Source organism: Mugil cephalus, chromosome 21 (genome assembly GCF_022458985.1).
Source record: "Mugil cephalus isolate CIBA_MC_2020 chromosome 21, CIBA_Mcephalus_1.1, whole genome shotgun sequence".
Lineage (NCBI taxonomy): Eukaryota > Metazoa > Chordata > Actinopteri > Mugiliformes > Mugilidae > Mugil > Mugil cephalus.
Window position 1 is genome coordinate 17,285,198 of NC_061790.1, and position 18,860 is coordinate 17,304,057.

The window sequence follows — 18,860 nt, forward strand, 5'->3', positions numbered from 1 at the left end:
TCACTAACAGGTCTAACAAAACTTGCTGGACTGGTGCGTTCCATTTGTACTCAGAAGTCAGTATTTCCGAGTTTGAAGTTGGAATTTTCAACTGGAATGCCCCCCGAAGTCGTAGAATCCTCACTACCCCCGAGTTGAATTATCAAGATGGCCGCCCCGTGTGTAAACAGTAGTTAGAAGCTCCTGTAATATTACATTTAGCTTCTGATTACTTTTTGTTGCATTAAATCAGTTGTATAGACAGTATTGTTGGACATATTCGACATTTGTGTTATATGGGAACTACAAGCCCATGTTGCGCTAACAATAGCCTGTAAAACGAAAACAATGCGAAACACTAGCAAACCGTGATTAATAGTGTATTTTCTGCTACATTAGCATTAATAAATTCAGACTTTTGGATATTTTTATAAATTTCTGACTCGTGTGGTCTTGTAAATTTTAAAAAATTCATGAGTTGGTTCAAGTTATCTGTTCAATTTACAATTGGTGTGTTAGCCTAAATAGCCAAAATTTAGTTTAACATTATAGTCATAATATCAAGAATTAAAAAAAAAAAAACACTTTAATTTCACTCTGCACTCAAAAAATTGAATTATTAAATACGCCAAGTTATATTTGGACAAGGCAAGCGCTCTCATGGACGTGGAAATCTAGTTTTCTGACTTGCAGGCAGATAACTCAGGTGTTATTCCCAGTGCTGAATTCCGCCCTCCAAGGTAAATGGAACACACCATTACTCTACTATATTTTGTTGTTGCTTTCTTGCCTTTCACGTGGTGAAAGTTACAACTGCTCCGCTTCTCCAGCCTTGAAAAGAAACTCTATAATTGATTTATTTCAGGATTCATAAGTGACACTGACTCCTTATTGTGTCCATATGGATATAATGGTTAACTGATGGTGCAAAGCAAGGTAAGTGGGTCAGCTTTCTCATGCTCCACACTACATACAGTATGGTTTTAAATTGAAAACAGCTCCCTGGCCCACAGCCTTTTTATGTGGCCACAGCTTGCGGGCAGACCAGAATGGAGAGAGCTTGTTTGATTTAATTTAACAAATCGCGTTTGCATTTCAGGGGTTTTATGTTTCACTTCACGTGATTCAAAAGCACTCGGGGAAGCTGAATATGTGAGATAGTTTCTGCTGAATTCTTTACTTGACATTTTTGACACCAACCAATAAACAGATATGACCAGGTCATCGTAATCATTATCATTCTCTCTTCGGAAATTTTCTTTTAACAAAGCGCTGTTCGGTATGACTATGCACAGCAGCTTGTTACCGTAAAGGCCACTGCTTACTGCAAGTTTCCAGTCTGAATCAATGAAGAATCCTTCTAAATGTCCACGATGCTGTCATCGTGGGTCAACAATGTTACACCGTGAAATAGTTTCCTCTGGCAGATGCTGTAACTGCAGAGGGGAAGGTCAGATCATCGTATCAGTAATGAAGTAAGCTGCAGGCAGTGGAACATGGAGTCATCCGTTTTACAGGCAGCAGAGGGTGATAGAGCACACAGGAACAGTCCATGTAGTGGACAGTGCTGCTACTTTTTCCATTTCACAAATTGACGGTTTTTCATTTAAAATGTAGTCAAAGTGTCAAAGTTATAACAAGCCCTTAACGATTAGAATTTAAATAAATATTATATAAAATAATGTCATAAAATCAGATCAAAGTATGTAAATCAAATATGTTTTGTTCAAATAACTTTGAATGAATTATATTTAGTGTTTATTTAATTTTATGTATTTTTTTTATTTCTTTTACTGAATTGACTTATTTGAATGTACTGAAACTGACTACAAAACTATAAATCAAAATATCTACTAGAGGAGTAATTTACACGTTCAAACGATGCACTCAATATTCTTAGGTGACAGCTCCACAAAGATTATCCTTTCAAAAGCATTCCAGTTTTTCTTTCCTCCTGTTCTTGCACTGGTGCAGTAACTTGTTGTACCTTCATTCTCTGAAAGCCATAAAATCAGCGTGAAATCGACATCAATCTGTGCTTCCTCCCTGCGTGAAGAGAACCCAGCGGTATTGGTCAGGCCTCGGCTGGACGTTTATGACGGCAAATGAATATTGTCTCACTGCTTCTCTTTGCTTCATAGGATCAGGTGACAGAGACACAGAGAGTGACAAGCAAGTGTTCATCATGTCCACGGAAAACCATTAATTCCAGCCTGTCTTTGAGGCCTTCTGTATCCTCACTGACCTGAACATCCAGTCCAGCTCACTGGAGACTCATAACTGTCAACCCATCCTGTCAATGCACAAATTTTCTTTTACACCTCTGACCTGCTCTGAGACTTGTGTATTCAGATACACACTCAAACGTTGTATATTTGTGAGGACCTTCCATGGACATAAAGCATTCCCTATCCTCTTAGCTTAACCCTGGCTATCTCAAGTAAGCCCGTAACGCTAACCTTCACACTAACCCTAATCCAAGTCTTAACAGGTTTTAACCCTCAGAAAGTTGTGTGGAGCCACAAGCACAACGTGGCCTCACAATTCAGTTGTCAATTGTGTTTTCACAACATCAATAACAATTCAAATTGTCTCAAGATGCTGTACATAACCCAGAGGAGCACTAAGATGATGGTGCCAACTTTAGTATTCCATATAACACACACACACTGTTTTTTTTTAACATCTGCCTTACATAAATACAACATAAATCCCATAAAACCACCACGGAGCATGCACACACATTGGAGAAGATACCTGGTACTGCTCACTCTTGACTGCGCGGCCTCTCCCACCCCGGGGATTCAGGTTAGTTTAAGAGGAGGCAGGAGAAAAACAGACACAGGCAGACGTAAAACGCTCAGAAATGTCACCATCTCATGCTGTATTTAAAGTGTGCCAGACATGATGAGAGCTGAAGGTCAGGTCAGTAGTTTATGAGGTAGAGTTTACGGTCGGTCACTTTATACCTGAAGAAACACGACTATGACAACGAGCGGGATCTTTTCACGTTTTTAGAGAATAAATTCAACTGATTTAATGTTGTTGTGCTGAAAGAACGTTTACATCTCATACCGAACAACATCTTGACTCGCAGTATTTGTCCAAGTGCAGAGCACATGTTCAGGATTACATTAGAGATTCAAGAAATCTGCACAAACAAATCAAATGATCTTAAGTAACAGACTTCCTGAGGGAAAATGAAACTTGGATATGAGGCTGACTTAGTTTTTGCAGAGTGAAGCTGATCATGAAAGGTTTCTGTGCTTTAACATTCCTCTTTGAAAACGTTTATGGCAGCAGGAGGAATTAGTTTTTCATGGCAGAGCTTCAGTGAACACACTTTAAAAAAAAAAAGAAAAACACTGTACCATCTACATGAAAATCCTGAGAACATCTGCAAACACACAGCACACTGCCTTATAATTAAATTTTAAATGATGACAGTGATCTGGAGCCACAGGTGGCAGTGAATGTATAATGGTCCACATAGTCTCAACTACAGAATAGGAGCAAGGCTGTGTTTATCCATCCATTATCCAGCATAATCACTTGTTCTGTAGAAGGTCATGGCAGCTGGAGACAAGAGGCAGAGTACACCCTGGACACAGAATTAATCACCAGTTAACCTAAGGCCCTGTTCACAGCTGTTATTAACATGCCTCCTGGGTGATCAGAGCGCAAGCTGGCAGCTCTGAGTTCATGTGTTCACATCCAGCATCAGCACGCGCCTCAAGTGACCGCTTGTGGTCCAATCACACTTCTGTGGTATAAACTCAAAACATATATATAGAATTTGAGGTGCAGTAAAACATTGTGCAAACCACTGCTGCCTCAGTGTGTGTTTAGACTGTGGGAAGAGAGAACCCATGTAGGCCCATGGAGAACATGGAACCAGAAAGACAGAAACTTCAAGCTGTAAGGCGACTAACGTCCTATTTCTTTTAATTATACAAGGATATACATGCTTTTAAAACATTACATATGTTTGTATTTGCTGGTATGAATGAAGTCATTTTCATGAGGCTCCAATACACTAGTATTTGTGGGATAAATCAGTGTGCACCAGCCTGAGAAAAAGGAGTGGGAAACTATGTCTTTGCTCTGTTTGCACTCTTGCACAGTAAGGAACAATTGCTGCTGCTGTGTGGGTACAGTCCTGTTTACGCAGCTCAAATTGTAAAAAGTTGGAGACTATAATTTTTAAAATTACTACAAGAAAAGAAAAATTTGCTCTCCAGATTTCCGTAGCCCACTCATTTTCTCTGCTTGAGTACAGCAGCTCACAGCTACTGTACATTAGCTGCTCTTGGCACAGCATAACTAATGTCGGGCTGTGCTACATCTGAGTCGCATTGGAGAAGAATGTGTGAAATGTTACAGAGGTGCAAGACAAAATCAATCAGCGAAGTAGCAAACGCGGCGGCGGGTGTGACATAAAAGGGTGCCGTAACACCGGGAGATGCTGACAGCTGAAAGCAACGATCGCTGCAGGTGTCTCCGGCCTGCTAAGTGCAAATGTTCTGCCTCCCCCAACTAGTTGGACGCCTGGCAAAGACGATCGACATGAGCAGATACGCACTCCCTCTCTGGCAGTCACTTCTTTCTTTCCCACTGCATTTGTCAGGGCTCTGTTTCCATGGTAACAGGCGGTTGTAGACATGTTGCATGTCTAACATGCAGAGACAGGACGTCGGTACACTGAACGAGGTCGAGGCAACTTTGCGGGTCGTAAGAGGCACCGTGACACCTTCTGTGAGGACTGTATTGAGTGGTGTTCAATTTTAAAAGTGTATTTAAAGTTTCTGTGCTTTTAGCATCGATTCGGACTCCATTTATCCGTGTTTTAAGGTGAGTTAGACGCTGTTTAACTCTCCTGTAGTTGAGGGGGAAAGGGATTATGCCTCACTTTGTGTAGAAGTGGTTGTACTTGCTTTGTTTCCCCTCGATGTCAGCCCCCCCGCCTGCCAAAATCAATGCTAGTAAAAGCCCTTCTGCTTCAATCGCATCACCGCGGAGTATTTTACCAGTAATCAAATTGTCCAACAATGGACGCCACCTGCGTGAGCGCGGACGTGCACACGCCCCCGGCTCGTCCAAAACCTGTTCGCTTTGCACACAAGCAGATGCACGCACACGCTGAGTGAAGTGAGTAAGAGCAGTAGTTGGACGGGGATGATCTCATCCTGAGACGCTGAGAGGATGATGTCAGATTTTAGATCAGGACTCTCGTGCTGCTGCTGAGCTACTGTAACTGTTTATGTTTTCGCAGGCCACGAGGGCTTGCAGGCCAGGAGAGAGGAGAGGGCGTGGGCGAGAGCTTTCAGGATATTACTTCTGAAAAAGCTGCATCAGCTTGTGTGCGTGTGTACTTCCTATCACGGTGCAAACGCTATAACAAGCAACTAAAAGAAAACTACACTAAACTGCGACGCCAATAACTCGGCCACTTGTTTTCCTTACAGTTTTTAAATCTGAGTCCTTTACTTGAGTTTCGTGGGCCTGCAGAGATTTCATCTTCAGCACAGAGGGACGCGTTTTGTGCATTTCTCGTCCTCTTCCTTTCTACTCAGCTTCTTTCATGTTCAGTAAAATGTGTAATTCTCCACCCTGCTCCCCCAGGGCATTTCTCCTGTCTCCCTCTCCTCCCTTCCTCTCCCATGGGTGTTTCCAGTATGCTCCCTCTCCTTCACTTGATCTTCCCTCCTTTATTTTCCCCTGCTCCGGCTCTTCCTCTAATCTTTGTTCTCCCAAAGTCACTGAAATAATCTGATTGATCTTTTCCCCCCCCTTCTCTTCCACCACGCCCGTCTTCTCTCTTTCTTCCTGACGTTATTCCTTTCCTCTCCCCTTCCTTCTCTACATCTGATGATCTCATTTCCAGGATGTCTAATGTCACGCGTGCATTTACCGTAAGGAGGGTGGCTGGAGAGGAGAGGAGAGGAGAGGAGAGGAGAGGAGAGGAGAGGAGAGGAGAGGAGAGGAGAGGAGAGGAGAGGAGACAGTGACAACAGGACACACCCTAATGTGACCTCATGCATATCTCCCTGTCTCTCCTCCCATGTTGCTGGTGGACGGCGTGGTGACATCATGTAGCCTGTGTGAGCTGAATACAGGATCAAAGGGCAGCGACAACGGAGCTTTTCGTCCGTGCTCATTCAAGGATGCTACGCCACGATTTAAAAAACTACATGTGCTTCGGTGTTGGTGTCAGAAGCTGCACCAGAGCATGGGCTCTACATTAGCGGCCTGCACAGCCTGGATAAGGACCATTACGATACACAGAGCTCAAAATGCTAATTGGAAATTTTGTAATTTTCTGATTAGGAAAATGCACCGTCTTGCCCATTCATGCAGTAGCTGGCCAGCTGTGCAGAGGAGACGACACATATGCAACATTCAAACGTCTCTCTCGAGCTCTTTGTTTTCAGTTGTCGGCACACCCACTATTCACTCCTAACCTCAGATGGATTCAGCATGTTTCAAATCATGGTTACAGTACGATAATTGTCCTACTCTGGTTCTTTATTAGGTATTGGTAAAGAAACATGCAGTAAAACACTATTATATAATAGAGAGTCTGTTGTTTCCAGTGAGTGCCTGTAACTTTGCCAACTTTGAATGTCGGTAAAATAAAATTCACTTCTGTTCCTTACCGAGAAGCGTGTCCAACATAAACAGAGCAACACATGAACAATAAAACAGCAATGCTATCATAGCTTTTGTTAGTCTCACATATGTAACTCAATATTGTATGAAGTAACTAGGAACTAGGAACCCAACTAGGAAGAACTGAAAAAAATGGTCATGAATACTTATATTGACCTAATAACATATTCATTTTAAAATGCTAGGGATGAGTTTTTGTTAAAGTTTTTCTAAACCGGCTCAAACACTTAATATTACGACTAACTGAACTAGTAACCATATAATACAGGCACATAACAGTGACCTTCTCTATGAGAACAGAGGAGGTAGAAGACTTAAAGCAATAGCTGTAGTTTTAATACAAGTTGAGAGATTGCGGTAGATGTAAAAGTATCCCAGCATAAAAAAACACAATGCAAATACATATATTTTTAACAGTAGGTGCAGTCACAAATGTTGTGTGTGATAAACTGCAAAAGGTTCTCCTCTCATTCCTGTATTTACACTTAAGATCTAAATAATTTAGCATCCTGCGTGCTTCCTAGCTCAGCCCCCTGCTGAGACAGACGCACTTGCACGCACAATCACACCGGCCTTCACCAATTTCTCTCGCTACTTCACTGAACTCTCTCGTGCACAGTGCACACACACACGCACACGCACACACACACACACACACACACACACACTCCTGCGCCATATAATAAAACACAGACTCTACCACCCACCCTGCAGTACAGCACAAAGACCTGACAGACCTCCCCCCACTTCCTTCCTCTCGGCTCCCATTGGCTGAGAGGCCTGGATGCTGGCAGTGTCTCAGACCAATAAGGCGTCTCCAAGGTGATGTCATGGAGGCAGCACTGATGCTGTTGCTGATGCTGTTGCCCGGCGCCTGCATCCTTACAGCCAGACTGGGGTAACCGTAGTCACGGGTCCACCATCACCATCAGAGAAGACAGGGACAGAGGGGGGGTAAGTCTTCAAAAACGGCTCCTTACATCTGTGTTTCGCTTTCCTCGGTTATGTTTCACTGCCCAGACGAATGTTGCCTCGGGTTTGTGAGTGCGTTGGTGGGGTGTAGCGGGGCGAGGGTGAGGACAGTGATGATGCAGTGATTCCTGCTGGCAGGAGAAGGAGGAAAAGGGAACAGTGGGGGAGAACTCAGTGTACCCGCAAACTGTATAATATGAAACCTGTGTCATTTATTATTGATCCTCCATATGTTCAAATGAAGCTCTGTTTCTGCCTTGGGAAGGAGGCAGAGAAGGATGGTGGGGGAGGAAAATGAGGGAGTTTGTATCTCTTCATGTGCTGGAAATGTGTGTGTGCGTATGTATAACCAGAGAAAGAGAGAGGTAGTGAAGAGAACAATCATTCGCAATTGTGAAAAGTTCTGATTTGTCTAATATTTTTGCCTGTCTTTGAACCTGCCACGTTCATTGTCTTCAGGGGTCTAGGTTCATTATTGTGTGTGTGTACAGTGTCTTTGTATGTGGAGGTAAAAGGTAGAAAATGTAAATTAGTGTTTGTGGAATCCATTCGTCTCGCTTGGTCAATGTGCTTCATAAACATTAACATGAAATTGCCCATTTCCACATATGTTTGTATTTTCTTGGTGATTACATGCGCTCTCAAAATTTCCAATTGACATATTAAAACTTTAGGGTGAAGTTGAAATATGTTGTTGTAACTGCATCTCCTGTAAGAAACCTGAATATTTCAATCTAAGTATCATTGGTAACAGACATAATCTGTTCAGGCGTCAGATTTAGTCGTGTGCTAATGGTTCTCACATGCTAATTTTCAGTATATACACTACGAGTCAAAAGTTTGGACACACTTTCTTATTGAATTGAATGAGAAGGCGTGTCCCAACTTTTGACTGGTAGTGTAGGTAGTACATCAAATGCTAGTCCCGTGGAAACAAAAACAAGAAGAAAAAATCTGCCTGCGAAAATTAAGGTTCATCCGGGATGCTGGGCTGGGTGGGAAAAATGAGACCTTCTAGAAAGAAAGTCTGAAAGCAAAACCGCTGCCATATTAAAGTTCTGTTTGCTCTGGACTTTTGCCGACCATGCAGATCATTTTAGGAATATATTCTTTGAAACATAAAGCCCTGAGATTTTCTGCAGCTGGATAGATTTCAATAGATGATGACCAAAGTGATAACACTGTCTGACTGTCTGACATTAAGCTACAGACACTGCATGGTTATCTTAGCATAGCACGCTGATTCTGGACAGCGGGAAACACCTATCCTAGATGAAATTTACACACACCTCCAATACACTAATTAACATGTAATTTGTCAAAAAAATTCTTTAAATAAATATCGTCTTTGTACAGAACTCGTCACACTGCGTTATAAGGCCTGGTAGCCAGTTTCCACTCTGGCTGCTGACTCTGTGCTAAGCTAAGCTAAGCGACGGCTGGATGTAGCTGCTTTCGCATGCTGTCCTCCAGCAAAAAAAAAAAAGTTAAAGTTTAAAGTTAATGTTAAAGGTGATTACATGAATATGAGTAAAACCAGTAAGTTGTTGCAGTTTCTGTTATTGTAATGTGCAATCTCAAACCCTCAAACCAGGAGAAATGTTAGCTTCAGCACGATTGAAGGGCAGTGGTCCCCTGGGATGAAAAACCATGAATATCATAAAACTGCTTGATGAATAACCTCCCCTTGATAAGCCCGTCGCCAAAATTTCCCATCAACGCGACCCCACATGCTCCCTTCTTGTGCACCAAGACCTTTACACGCTGTTCACTCTCTCTCTCTGTGCGTACTGACAAGAAACTGGGCGCTCCTACTCCTGCAGGGAGCAGTGCATTGATCTGCAACCTGGGTGGTTTCACAAGATGAGAAGCAGCTGTGTGTGTGTGCGTGCACATTCCGACAGTGAAGCAAAGCAGGGCATTTACTGCCTGATTAGGACGCGCGTCTGCGTTTGTGTGTGTGTGTGTGTGCACGCACATGTGCTTTGTGTGTGTCCTTGTGTGCGCCCATCCCACAGGGATCCATGTCAGAGCGTATGCTACTGCACGATATAATGAGATGGTTCTCCTCCTCAGTGTCATAGGTTGTCTCATTAGTATACTTCTGTCACTCTCCAGCCATTTATCAGCTGCCAGACTGATAGATAGATAGATAGATAGATAGATAGATAGATAGATAGATAGATAGATAGATAGATAGATAGATAGATAGATAGATAGATCTCATAGTTGCCGTGAGCAATTTCTACAGTAATTAGCAGCATGCTAAAGCTATATAGCTGCAGCGAGGATATCTTAGCTTACCTTAGCATTAATACAGAAAGCAGGTGGAAACATCAAGCTTGACTTTCTCCCAAATTTCAACATTTTACCTTGGCTGCAGCAAATAGAGGATAAAGAGCTGTGGCACTGAGGTTGATAATGTTCAATGAATCACAACATTCACAATGTTTCTCTTTCAAAGCAGCAACATGACGAGTTAGCCTCTCACTGTAATCAGGCGTGTTCCTGGCAGTGTTCCCAAACACAGCTAATGGTTTCCAGCCCAAATGCTGTCCCCAAAACCAGCAACAACAACAGCAACAACACACACAAAACGAATTATATGATCAACAGTTTGTTTAGTGCTTTAACCACCCAGTGAGCTTACGCTATTGGAGCTACACAAAGCAATGCAGATGAAGCATAGAAATATCCAACAATGAAACGGCGGCAGCTTCTCACATCTGGCTAACTTGAAGACGTCTGAAGACGTCATGTGGTCCACTGATGGGTGGCAGATGGATCCCTCTCTACTAGACACTGAGATGGTTAATGTAGTTAACCTGCCACTGAGAATCGACAGTAGTGAAATTCAGGCTACTATCGGTGATACCAATCTGATATTGGTACTTGTAAATACACCTAATGTGTCTGGTAAACCTAAAAAATAGTGTTTCAAATCACAGCTTTATGAAGAATACCAGAGTAATTTTCTTAGCTATTTTAAACTATATACTACTGTATGAGGCAGTGGCCTCATTTACTATATAGCTGAGCTAATAAAACAACAGAAAACCCAAACAGAGACACAATCATAAGGTTTGTTGTGTTGCCACATTTTAATTGTTTAGTAGTTTTCCACTGTGTTCCTACATTACCTCAAATGACGGAAGTATCGAATGTATGGATATTTTGATTTGAGAATCGATTTTAGAGCATAAAGACCTGGTATCGGAAGTGTCGATATTTCGGTATCGATCCGGCACATCACTAATCGACAGGAGAGAGTGTGGGCTGCTTGTAAGAACTACTGGTATGGCCGGGCATCTCTAGTACACCAGAGAAAGGAGAAGTAGAAAAAACAACTGAAAACAAGGGTAACTGGACTCCTTTGGAGTACACAATGAGCTGGATTACAAAAGCTGAGACCCTTCACAGACATAAATGGCTCTACCCTCTTACATCACTGACAGTAGACATCTTCCTCTTCGCACTCACTTTCATAGACACTTGTAAGAAATAAAAGCGCTTTGGTCTTGTTTCAAATCAGCACTAAAAGCCTCATGATAAGAGAGCTGACATGCAAATGACTTCCAGAATTAAAGCAAATGTAATTAGTGCGTGCACCGGGCTGCGAAATGGTCAACAAGATGCACAGGGCACTCCCGGTCTCTCACGGGATCGAATGTTCCAGAGAGAGAAAGCAAAAAGTATCTGAGCAATAAACACATTCAAGTATTTGTTTATGGGATCAAAAGTGAGCAGCAGTCCTACATAAAACGATGTGTATTTTCATTTAATCAAGGGAAATGTAGCAGGGAAATGTGAGGCGGATAAATCATTGTGACCTATTTTCACTGCTCTTCAAGTCTGATACTTTATCCAGCTGGCTTAAAGATCTCATAGCATGAGAGATGCAGATTTATGGCACCCTTCATGTCCCATCAATTCGCTGTTGACGAGACCATCTGATAGACAGGGGGACAGACAGGGGGACAGACAGTGATAGCAGGTGGTGCCGACGTCTGCTGAGATCATTTGCAGCTTCTCGGCCTCAGCGCCGTCCACTTCACTTCACATGAGTGTTCACATTCATTGAAAATGTAACAGAATTATTGTTGAATTGCATTTCCTCTCTGTCGAGCAGCCAGTTGTTGATGCGTATAATCTGCGATTGTCCGTCTAATGTGTCACTGCGACATATTCAGCATACTGCAGCACCGTTTAAAGGTTTGACGAAGACTCCGAGCAGGTGGTGAAACAGGCTGGTGTCACGCCTCATTATTTATACCAACCTCTTCCTTTCTTGCATCCTCACAGAGATTTACAGTTCCTTGTGTCATGGCTGTAATTCAATTTAGAGGCCTGGAAGAAAAAGAAAAAATGCCTCCTTACTCCCTGTATTTTCCCCACTGTTACTTCAATTAGGTGCTTGAGGTTCACTGTGCAGACAGATGAGTGTGACACTAGATGCTAGCTGCTTTCATCTGAGTTTTGCAACACCGCAGGTGGTTTGATAGCCCACCATATGATGTAACAGTCTGACAATGGACCTGGATGGAGAATGGATGTTGCGAAAGGTTACCACACATGGCTGAGGCAGAAAAGCAAATCACCTTGACTTCCTCGAGTGAATACATCAAAACAAATGGAAGATTTATCATGTCTTTCAAGTTGCTTTTATTTGTTTGAGGCCTGAATGCAATTGTTTGGTGGACTCGATGTCGAGAGTTAGTCCCACTACCCTTTTTTCACAATTAAGAGTGAAAAGAATGTGATGTACATTATTTCACACTGTCGGTTTCAGATTTTATGGAAATTTGTTCAAATTTTACAGTAAATTTAAATAGAAACTTACAGTGTATAGCGTAGTATCTAAACCTTTCAAATGAGTATTTGCATTTTCAGAGAAGGACATTTATTTCTAACTTAAATGTATGTATGAATACGTGTCCAGTCCTATTCATAGATTTATGTTGTATGTGTTGGCAACAGGGATGCATTTTCCCACTGAAGGAACATACACAGCAGGAGGTCACTCCGTTCACTTTTAAACTAGATGATGATGTTTGATGAGGAAATTGGCTCCGAGTCTTTTACCATACTGTAAATATTAAATGGTCTACTCTTATGTAGTGCTTTATGATGTCTCTCGCTCACCCATTCAAAGCTGCATGATGGTAAATGGTGGCAGAGTTGCCATTTCGAGGATTTCGGTGGACCCGTCTATTGAGTATGCATGAAGATTTATTTTCCATTTATTTACTTCCTTTATTTGATTTTTGCAGCCTGTCGATTCATTTTAAAGTTGCAGACATCTATTCTTAATCTGCATATAGGATAGCGTCATCTACATGCTGTGGCTGTTGCTGTCAACTGTACAGAGCAGGGATGACAAACATTCGGCACAGGGGTCAAAACTGGTCCACTAGAGGGTCCAGTCTGGCCCGTGGGAAAAGTTTGCAGAGTGCGAAAATTACATTGAAGACATTAACTGCAATTTTTCAAGAAAACTAACTGTCCTAATTTGGTATTTTTGTCTGTTTCAGTTGCGGACATAACACAACTCTGAGAACCAGAACTAACCAGCAGATGGCAGCAATGTGCGGAAATTGCACTTATTTTTCTTAAGAAATTCGTGCTTGTTCATAAAACGTTTTGCAAAAGGATGACGCACATCTTTGCACTAAAACAAAGGGAAACCTCTGGAGTTGTCAATATTTATAGGTCAGGGTGCTGTTATCTTGCTGGTCTGACTCCGTTGACATCAAATAGGGTTGTATGTTGCCCCTCAACTAATATGAACTGGCATAGGGCTTGGTATAAATAACTCTCAGACACAGATTTGTTCTACTATTGGTAAAATTAAGTTTAATAATGCTAATGCTACAGGTTTTGTTAATTCTGTATTGAGACACTGCTTCTCAGATTCATCATGTGACCTTTGAAGCTGCCTCACTCAAGTCGTCCCCTCTGTCTTTGTCCCTGTCCCTGTGTGGCTCTCTCTCTCTGACAGAGTGAGAAGGATCGTCAGCATCCGTGGAGAGTTACACGCACAGTGAGAAGATGACTCTGGCAGGTAAGTGCGGTCGCAGCAGAAACCCGCTCACCTCACAGCTCCCCTCTCCTTCACTGCATATACCGCACTGCTGAGTTCAGATTCACCACCTGCCACACCTCCTGTCATGACTGTTATTACTACATAATGAGAACGAGTAGTCGCCGTCACCGAAGAGGACAGTGACATCATTGGTCATGATTCCGTCTGAGTTAACAAAATGTCTGTGTCCTCAGCCTATAAAGAGAAGGTCAAAGAGCTCCCCCTGGTGTCTCTGTTCTGCTCCTGCCTGAACCCACAAACAGCAGAGAAGCCTACTTACAAAGCAGAAGGTAAAAGAAATCTCCTTCACGCTGACTTTAAAGATTATAAGTATGTCCAGCCATCACAGCCAGTGGTCACAGGTCATTCTGGGTAATGTTAACATAGAAGAGATAGTAGTTAAACAAGAAACCACGTGATGCACCCCAAACATTTCATAGTAAATAAATAATAGCTGCAATTCCACACCACAGATGCGGTGGACTTGGGCTGGTGCGTCATTAAAGACGTGGAAGTGATTGAGCTGAACAAGCGGGCATCCGGCCAGGCCTTCGAGGTCATCCTCAAGCCCCCGTCCTTCGACGGCGTGCCAGAACTCAACGCCTCCATGCCGCAGCGCCGCGACCCCTCGCTGGAGGAGATCCAGAAGAAGCTGGAGGCCGCCGAGGAGAGGCGGAAGGTGAGGCGGCATCGCCGCAGCCACCAGGAACCAAGCTGGACGCGTGGCCTAAACCGTAACCCCCCGACCCCTGCTATTTGCGGCACATTCAAGCATTGTCAGGCATCTGTCGACATCTGTCGACATCTGTCGACGTGATTTATGAGCTGAGGAGAAAAAAGGGAGGAAGCGGATGAAAGGAAAGTAGGAGGGGAGCACTGGAGTGGACGCAAGGAAGGGAGGGAAGTTGAGCAGGGGGAAGGTGGGAGGATGAAAAGAGGGACATGAAAGTACAAGGACGATGCGGTGAGGACACAAACACAATGGCTCATGTTCATCAAGCAGACAGGATGGTGGAGAGAGGGGGAGGAGGGAAAGAGGAAAGGTGAGGGTGACGAGAGGTAAATTACAGCTGAGTTTAGGGACTGCTCACCGCAGCATCAGGGTAACTCAAATGATTTTCACGGATCACACAAAAACAGGAAAAAAAAAGAATAGTAAAGTAAACTCAACATTTACTCAAAAACAAAACAGTGACTCGTAATATCACAATTCTCAGGTGGAACTTCCTCTACACGGTTCCTCGGCCTGTATTTTTAATCTTTACAGCATATTTTCTGACATGCGACTGATGCCTGTATGCTAACAGAAAAGAGGTGGTCTGCATCTCACTGTAGCTACACGCTCAGTCGTAGTTTGGTTGTAAGTCACCTGAGGACTCCAGCCTTAACATTCTGCCATCTCCCTCTAGTGCCAGGAGGCTGAGCTGCTGAAGCACCTGGCGGAGAAGAGGGAGCACGAGCGCGAGGTCATCCAGAAGGCCTTTGAGGAGAACAACAACTTCATCAAGAATGCCAAGGAGAAACTGGAGCAGAAGATGGAGGCCAACAAGGAGAACAGGGAGGCCCTGCTGGCGGCCATGCTGGAGAGGCTGCAGGAGAAGGTACTGCAGAGATATTGAATTTCGTTAGGTTTTAAGGGGGAAAAACACATTTGTCTCATGCATAACTAGCGGTTTAGCGTCTAAACTTTCAACACGTCGGGTTTTGAAATTCAGTAGTTTGTTAAAGTTTTAGACAGGTGTTTTTAAAACCAAATTGTGACAAATGACAAAAACAACAGAGAGAGGGGGTTGGGGGAGTTGCGTGCTGAGAGTCTGCAGGGCCTGTTCAGTCCAAAAGGAGAGACGAAGGAGTGAATGATGTTGTCTCTTAGGCACGGTTGCCCACCTTTATTGACTTTCATGTCTTTAGACGCAGTTTCTTTCTTCATTTTGTAAACCAGCCGGTAGCTTTGTGAAACAGTAGTTTGACATTAAAGCACCCCTGAAGCTCTGACCTTAGAATCGTTCCTGGTCAGATCAGCAAGACTAAATGTGTTACACTCACACATGAAATACATTAACTAGGCTATAGAAAACGATGACATGTGCTAAAAGCATGTGAAGCCATTATATCGGTGACAGACAGAGTAAGCCACAGACATGTGTCAAAAACACGACCCACTTTGTGAGAGATTGCACAATCTGAGGTGAGGTGGGGTGAGGTGGGGTGAGGTGAGGTGAGGTTCACTGCTGCCCTGTATTTAGTATACAGTCAGTGATGTTTATGGCGTTTTTAACGCTTAATGAACAAACCAACAGATAAATAGTATAACTTATTTTATCAATAGTATTACTGGAATGAGTTTGTTGTCATTCATTTTCGTGAGTGTCTCACCTGCCTCCTCTGACCACGTCTCTGGTCTACACTCTTGGTTTCTCCACCACGTGTCGACCATTGCACAGTAATCCTGTCAGGGCATTGTGTTATAGATAGGCCAACCTGGTCCCAGATGTAACACTCTCAGTCCTGGGTGGCCTTATATTTAGATAAGGGGGGAAAAAAGAAAACCTCAGCTTAACTGATGTATTTCTCATTCATATTTTGCCTCCGGATAGCCTCTCCTACCATAAACATCATCGTGTTTACTAATGTAACACAAAAGGATGTTTTTTTTTTTTTTTAGCAGCCAGCCAATAGCTTTTCATGTAAAATGGAAGCAGTAGAAAGCGCCTTACATGGCCTCTCTCCCCACCAGTCCCTCTGAAGACCACATGTTGGTGTGTCTTATTTTGTCATTTTGTCATTTGTACCATAAAAAGCACGTACGTCTGGCAACAAACTTCTTTGTTGCCAGACAACTTGCACTCGGCAAGTTAGTGGTCTCAGCCAAGAAATACTCCAGCACATAGTCTACAGTAAATCAGAAAACTGTTTATACCGCCTCAGCCACAGATGAACAGATGCAACAGTGATGCATTTTTCAGAAACTTTCCTTTAATGGTTGCGACACAGTATTATTGGAATGTAAATTTAAACATTTCCTTGGGTTCATTTCCAGCTTGCCCTTCAGTTTTGCCATTGTTCAAAAGCTCAAAAAGTTATTGACCATAGAGGAAAATAGAGTTTTGTTCTGGTCTCAGTTGCGTGGTCAAATCTTGAACCTGAACTATGAGCAGCTGCCGAGCTGCTCCGTCGTTTCTGCAGGCCCTCCGTCATTAATGCAAACACATTCATGAATGCTAATGGCGCTAATGCTGCTGTACCTGTGTTCGTCTGGCAGGACAAACACGCCGAAGAAGTGAGGAAGAACAAGGAGATGAAGGAGGAGGCCTGCCGGTAGACGAGTGGAGCAAGGGAGCCAAAAGAGAGGAAGAGCGAGACTGGGAGTATTTGTTTTTTCTTTTGAGTCTGTGGGAAAAAAAGAAAAGAAAGAAAGAAAGATGGGGAAAAAACAGTGCAGGAAGGAAAAAAGAACTCAACAACAGCGACTCTAAAACAAAGTCTGGACGGTGGGTTTTCATATATGATGTGTGCTGTAATAATTCTCAACAAGCTGTACAAAGATTAGCTAACTGTCAATGTTCAAATTTCTCTTTTGTCTTGTAGAGGAAAACGGGTGGGGCATTTTGGATTTTTAAGAGGGACTGCTGGGATAATTTGGTGAAGAGCGAAAGTGAAATCTAGGCAGTAGTGAGCAAACAGTTTAACTATAGCTCTCTCATTTCTGTTGTTTCTTCGGCCAGAGAGCAGGACATTGTGATGTGTGACATTTCGCATCATCGGCTGATTGTGTTTTTTCTTGCTGCTGGTGAGGCCGGCAACACAACCAAAGACACGGTTTTCTCCAGTCAGCCTGTGACACAGTTTAAATCTAAATGGTTAACAACATGTTTTAGTGATGTCATGGAATAAGGATAAGGATAAGGGCGGGAGGTCCTTCATTGACACTACAGGGCATGAAATAACACGCCACGAGGAAAAAATGTTACTCACATGCTATTACACGATACAAGGAAGGAAAAACTATGATGCATGTTTAATGAAATTGGACATGCAGATGCCATTTGGGAGCTCCATTCAGACACAACCAACCCAGTTCAGATCTAACAGTGCTCTTCTACCAGACAGTACGCATAGACGGGACGTAACACACAAGCTTCTTCTGTTTCCAAATTCATCATAAAATCCGGTTTCCCTTGGTCCACATCCCTCATGCTAATTCTTCACTGCAGCATTTTTTTCTATCTGTCCTGGGATGTGTGTGTCTGCTAAGCTCAGTGAGTCCTCTCACCAAATGATTGTGAAACGGAGAATCCAGGTTTCGTTTTCTTAACAATGTGCTAGAGAGAGTAAAAGAAAGAAAAAAAAGTGAGAAAAAGCTCGAAAGAAGCGAGGAAGCTCTGCTGTGTTCTGCCGTTGTCGGGCTCTCTGTGAAACTTTAGCTGTAGCGTAGCCGTAGATCAGTGACATGCATTTGAGTCTCTTAGATTTAGAGCACTGATTGCACTCTTATTTCGTTAAGCACAATTCAGAAGCACACATGCATACGAGAAGGACAGTGAACACTTACAGTAAAAACAGCAGGTGACAGCAGTTCTCGCGTATTTGGTCTTGAAAGTGCGACTCCGGGGCTTATCTGGCTAACCAGCAGTTTTTCTTTGCTTTGGCATGTGTCACTGTGCTCTGATTGATAGTTCAATGATTCTCAAAGGTGTCTGAAAGTGCTTAAAGAAAGGTGGAATTTGTTGTTGAGTCATACTGACTTTACTGAATATGTCTCAAACGTTTGCACTGTAGAAGGGGGAAGTGGTGACGCGGGGGTTTGTATTTGCTGTAACTGTGTGTTGCTCTATATCTTCAAGGCTGGATTGATTGTATCTATTTGGCATGGTCAGTAAAAACAGCTTGACTGAACTCACCTTTTGTTCTGGTTCTCATCATTTGCAGATTCGCCGGTCAACTATCAGACCAGATTTGGGCAGTGCTCCCTTGCAGATCGTTACTTTTCTTTGCTTTATTACGTGCATTATATTGACTGTGGTGTTATATTGACACTGACAGTGTATATTGTAAATGTGGATAAAGCAAATGAGCTACAATATGATGTATAAAATTATATATATTTAATAAGGCGTTGTATGCCAATGACAAAACATAATGAAGAACATCACGTTCA

At 42.9% G+C, this 18,860-nt stretch overlaps 1 protein-coding gene across 1 annotated transcript; it reads left to right on the forward strand.

The window, feature by feature from the left end:
- The first annotated feature begins 7,474 nt into the window (after positions 1-7,474).
- On the forward strand, positions 7,475-18,602 carry stmn4 (stathmin-like 4). Its single transcript, XM_047573789.1, has 6 exons — positions 7,475-7,602; positions 13,619-13,681; positions 13,897-13,992; positions 14,176-14,381; positions 15,112-15,303; positions 16,965-18,602. Exons 2-6 carry the CDS (start codon positions 13,669-13,671, stop codon positions 17,022-17,024), a joined length of 567 nt encoding a protein of 188 aa, XP_047429745.1. The 5' UTR covers positions 7,475-7,602; positions 13,619-13,668; the 3' UTR covers positions 17,025-18,602.
- Positions 18,603-18,860: the final 258 nt, after the last annotated feature.

What these genes read in the sequence shown, in the direction of transcription:
- stmn4 (XM_047573789.1), top strand. An exon ending in GCCTACTTACAAAGCAGAAG is followed by an intron (nt 13,993 to 14,175) that starts GTAAAAGAAATC and finishes TCCACACCACAG; the next exon opens with ATGCGGTGGACTTGGGCTGG. An exon ending in TGGAGAGGCTGCAGGAGAAG is followed by an intron (nt 15,304 to 16,964) that starts GTACTGCAGAGA and finishes TTCGTCTGGCAG; the next exon opens with GACAAACACGCCGAAGAAGT.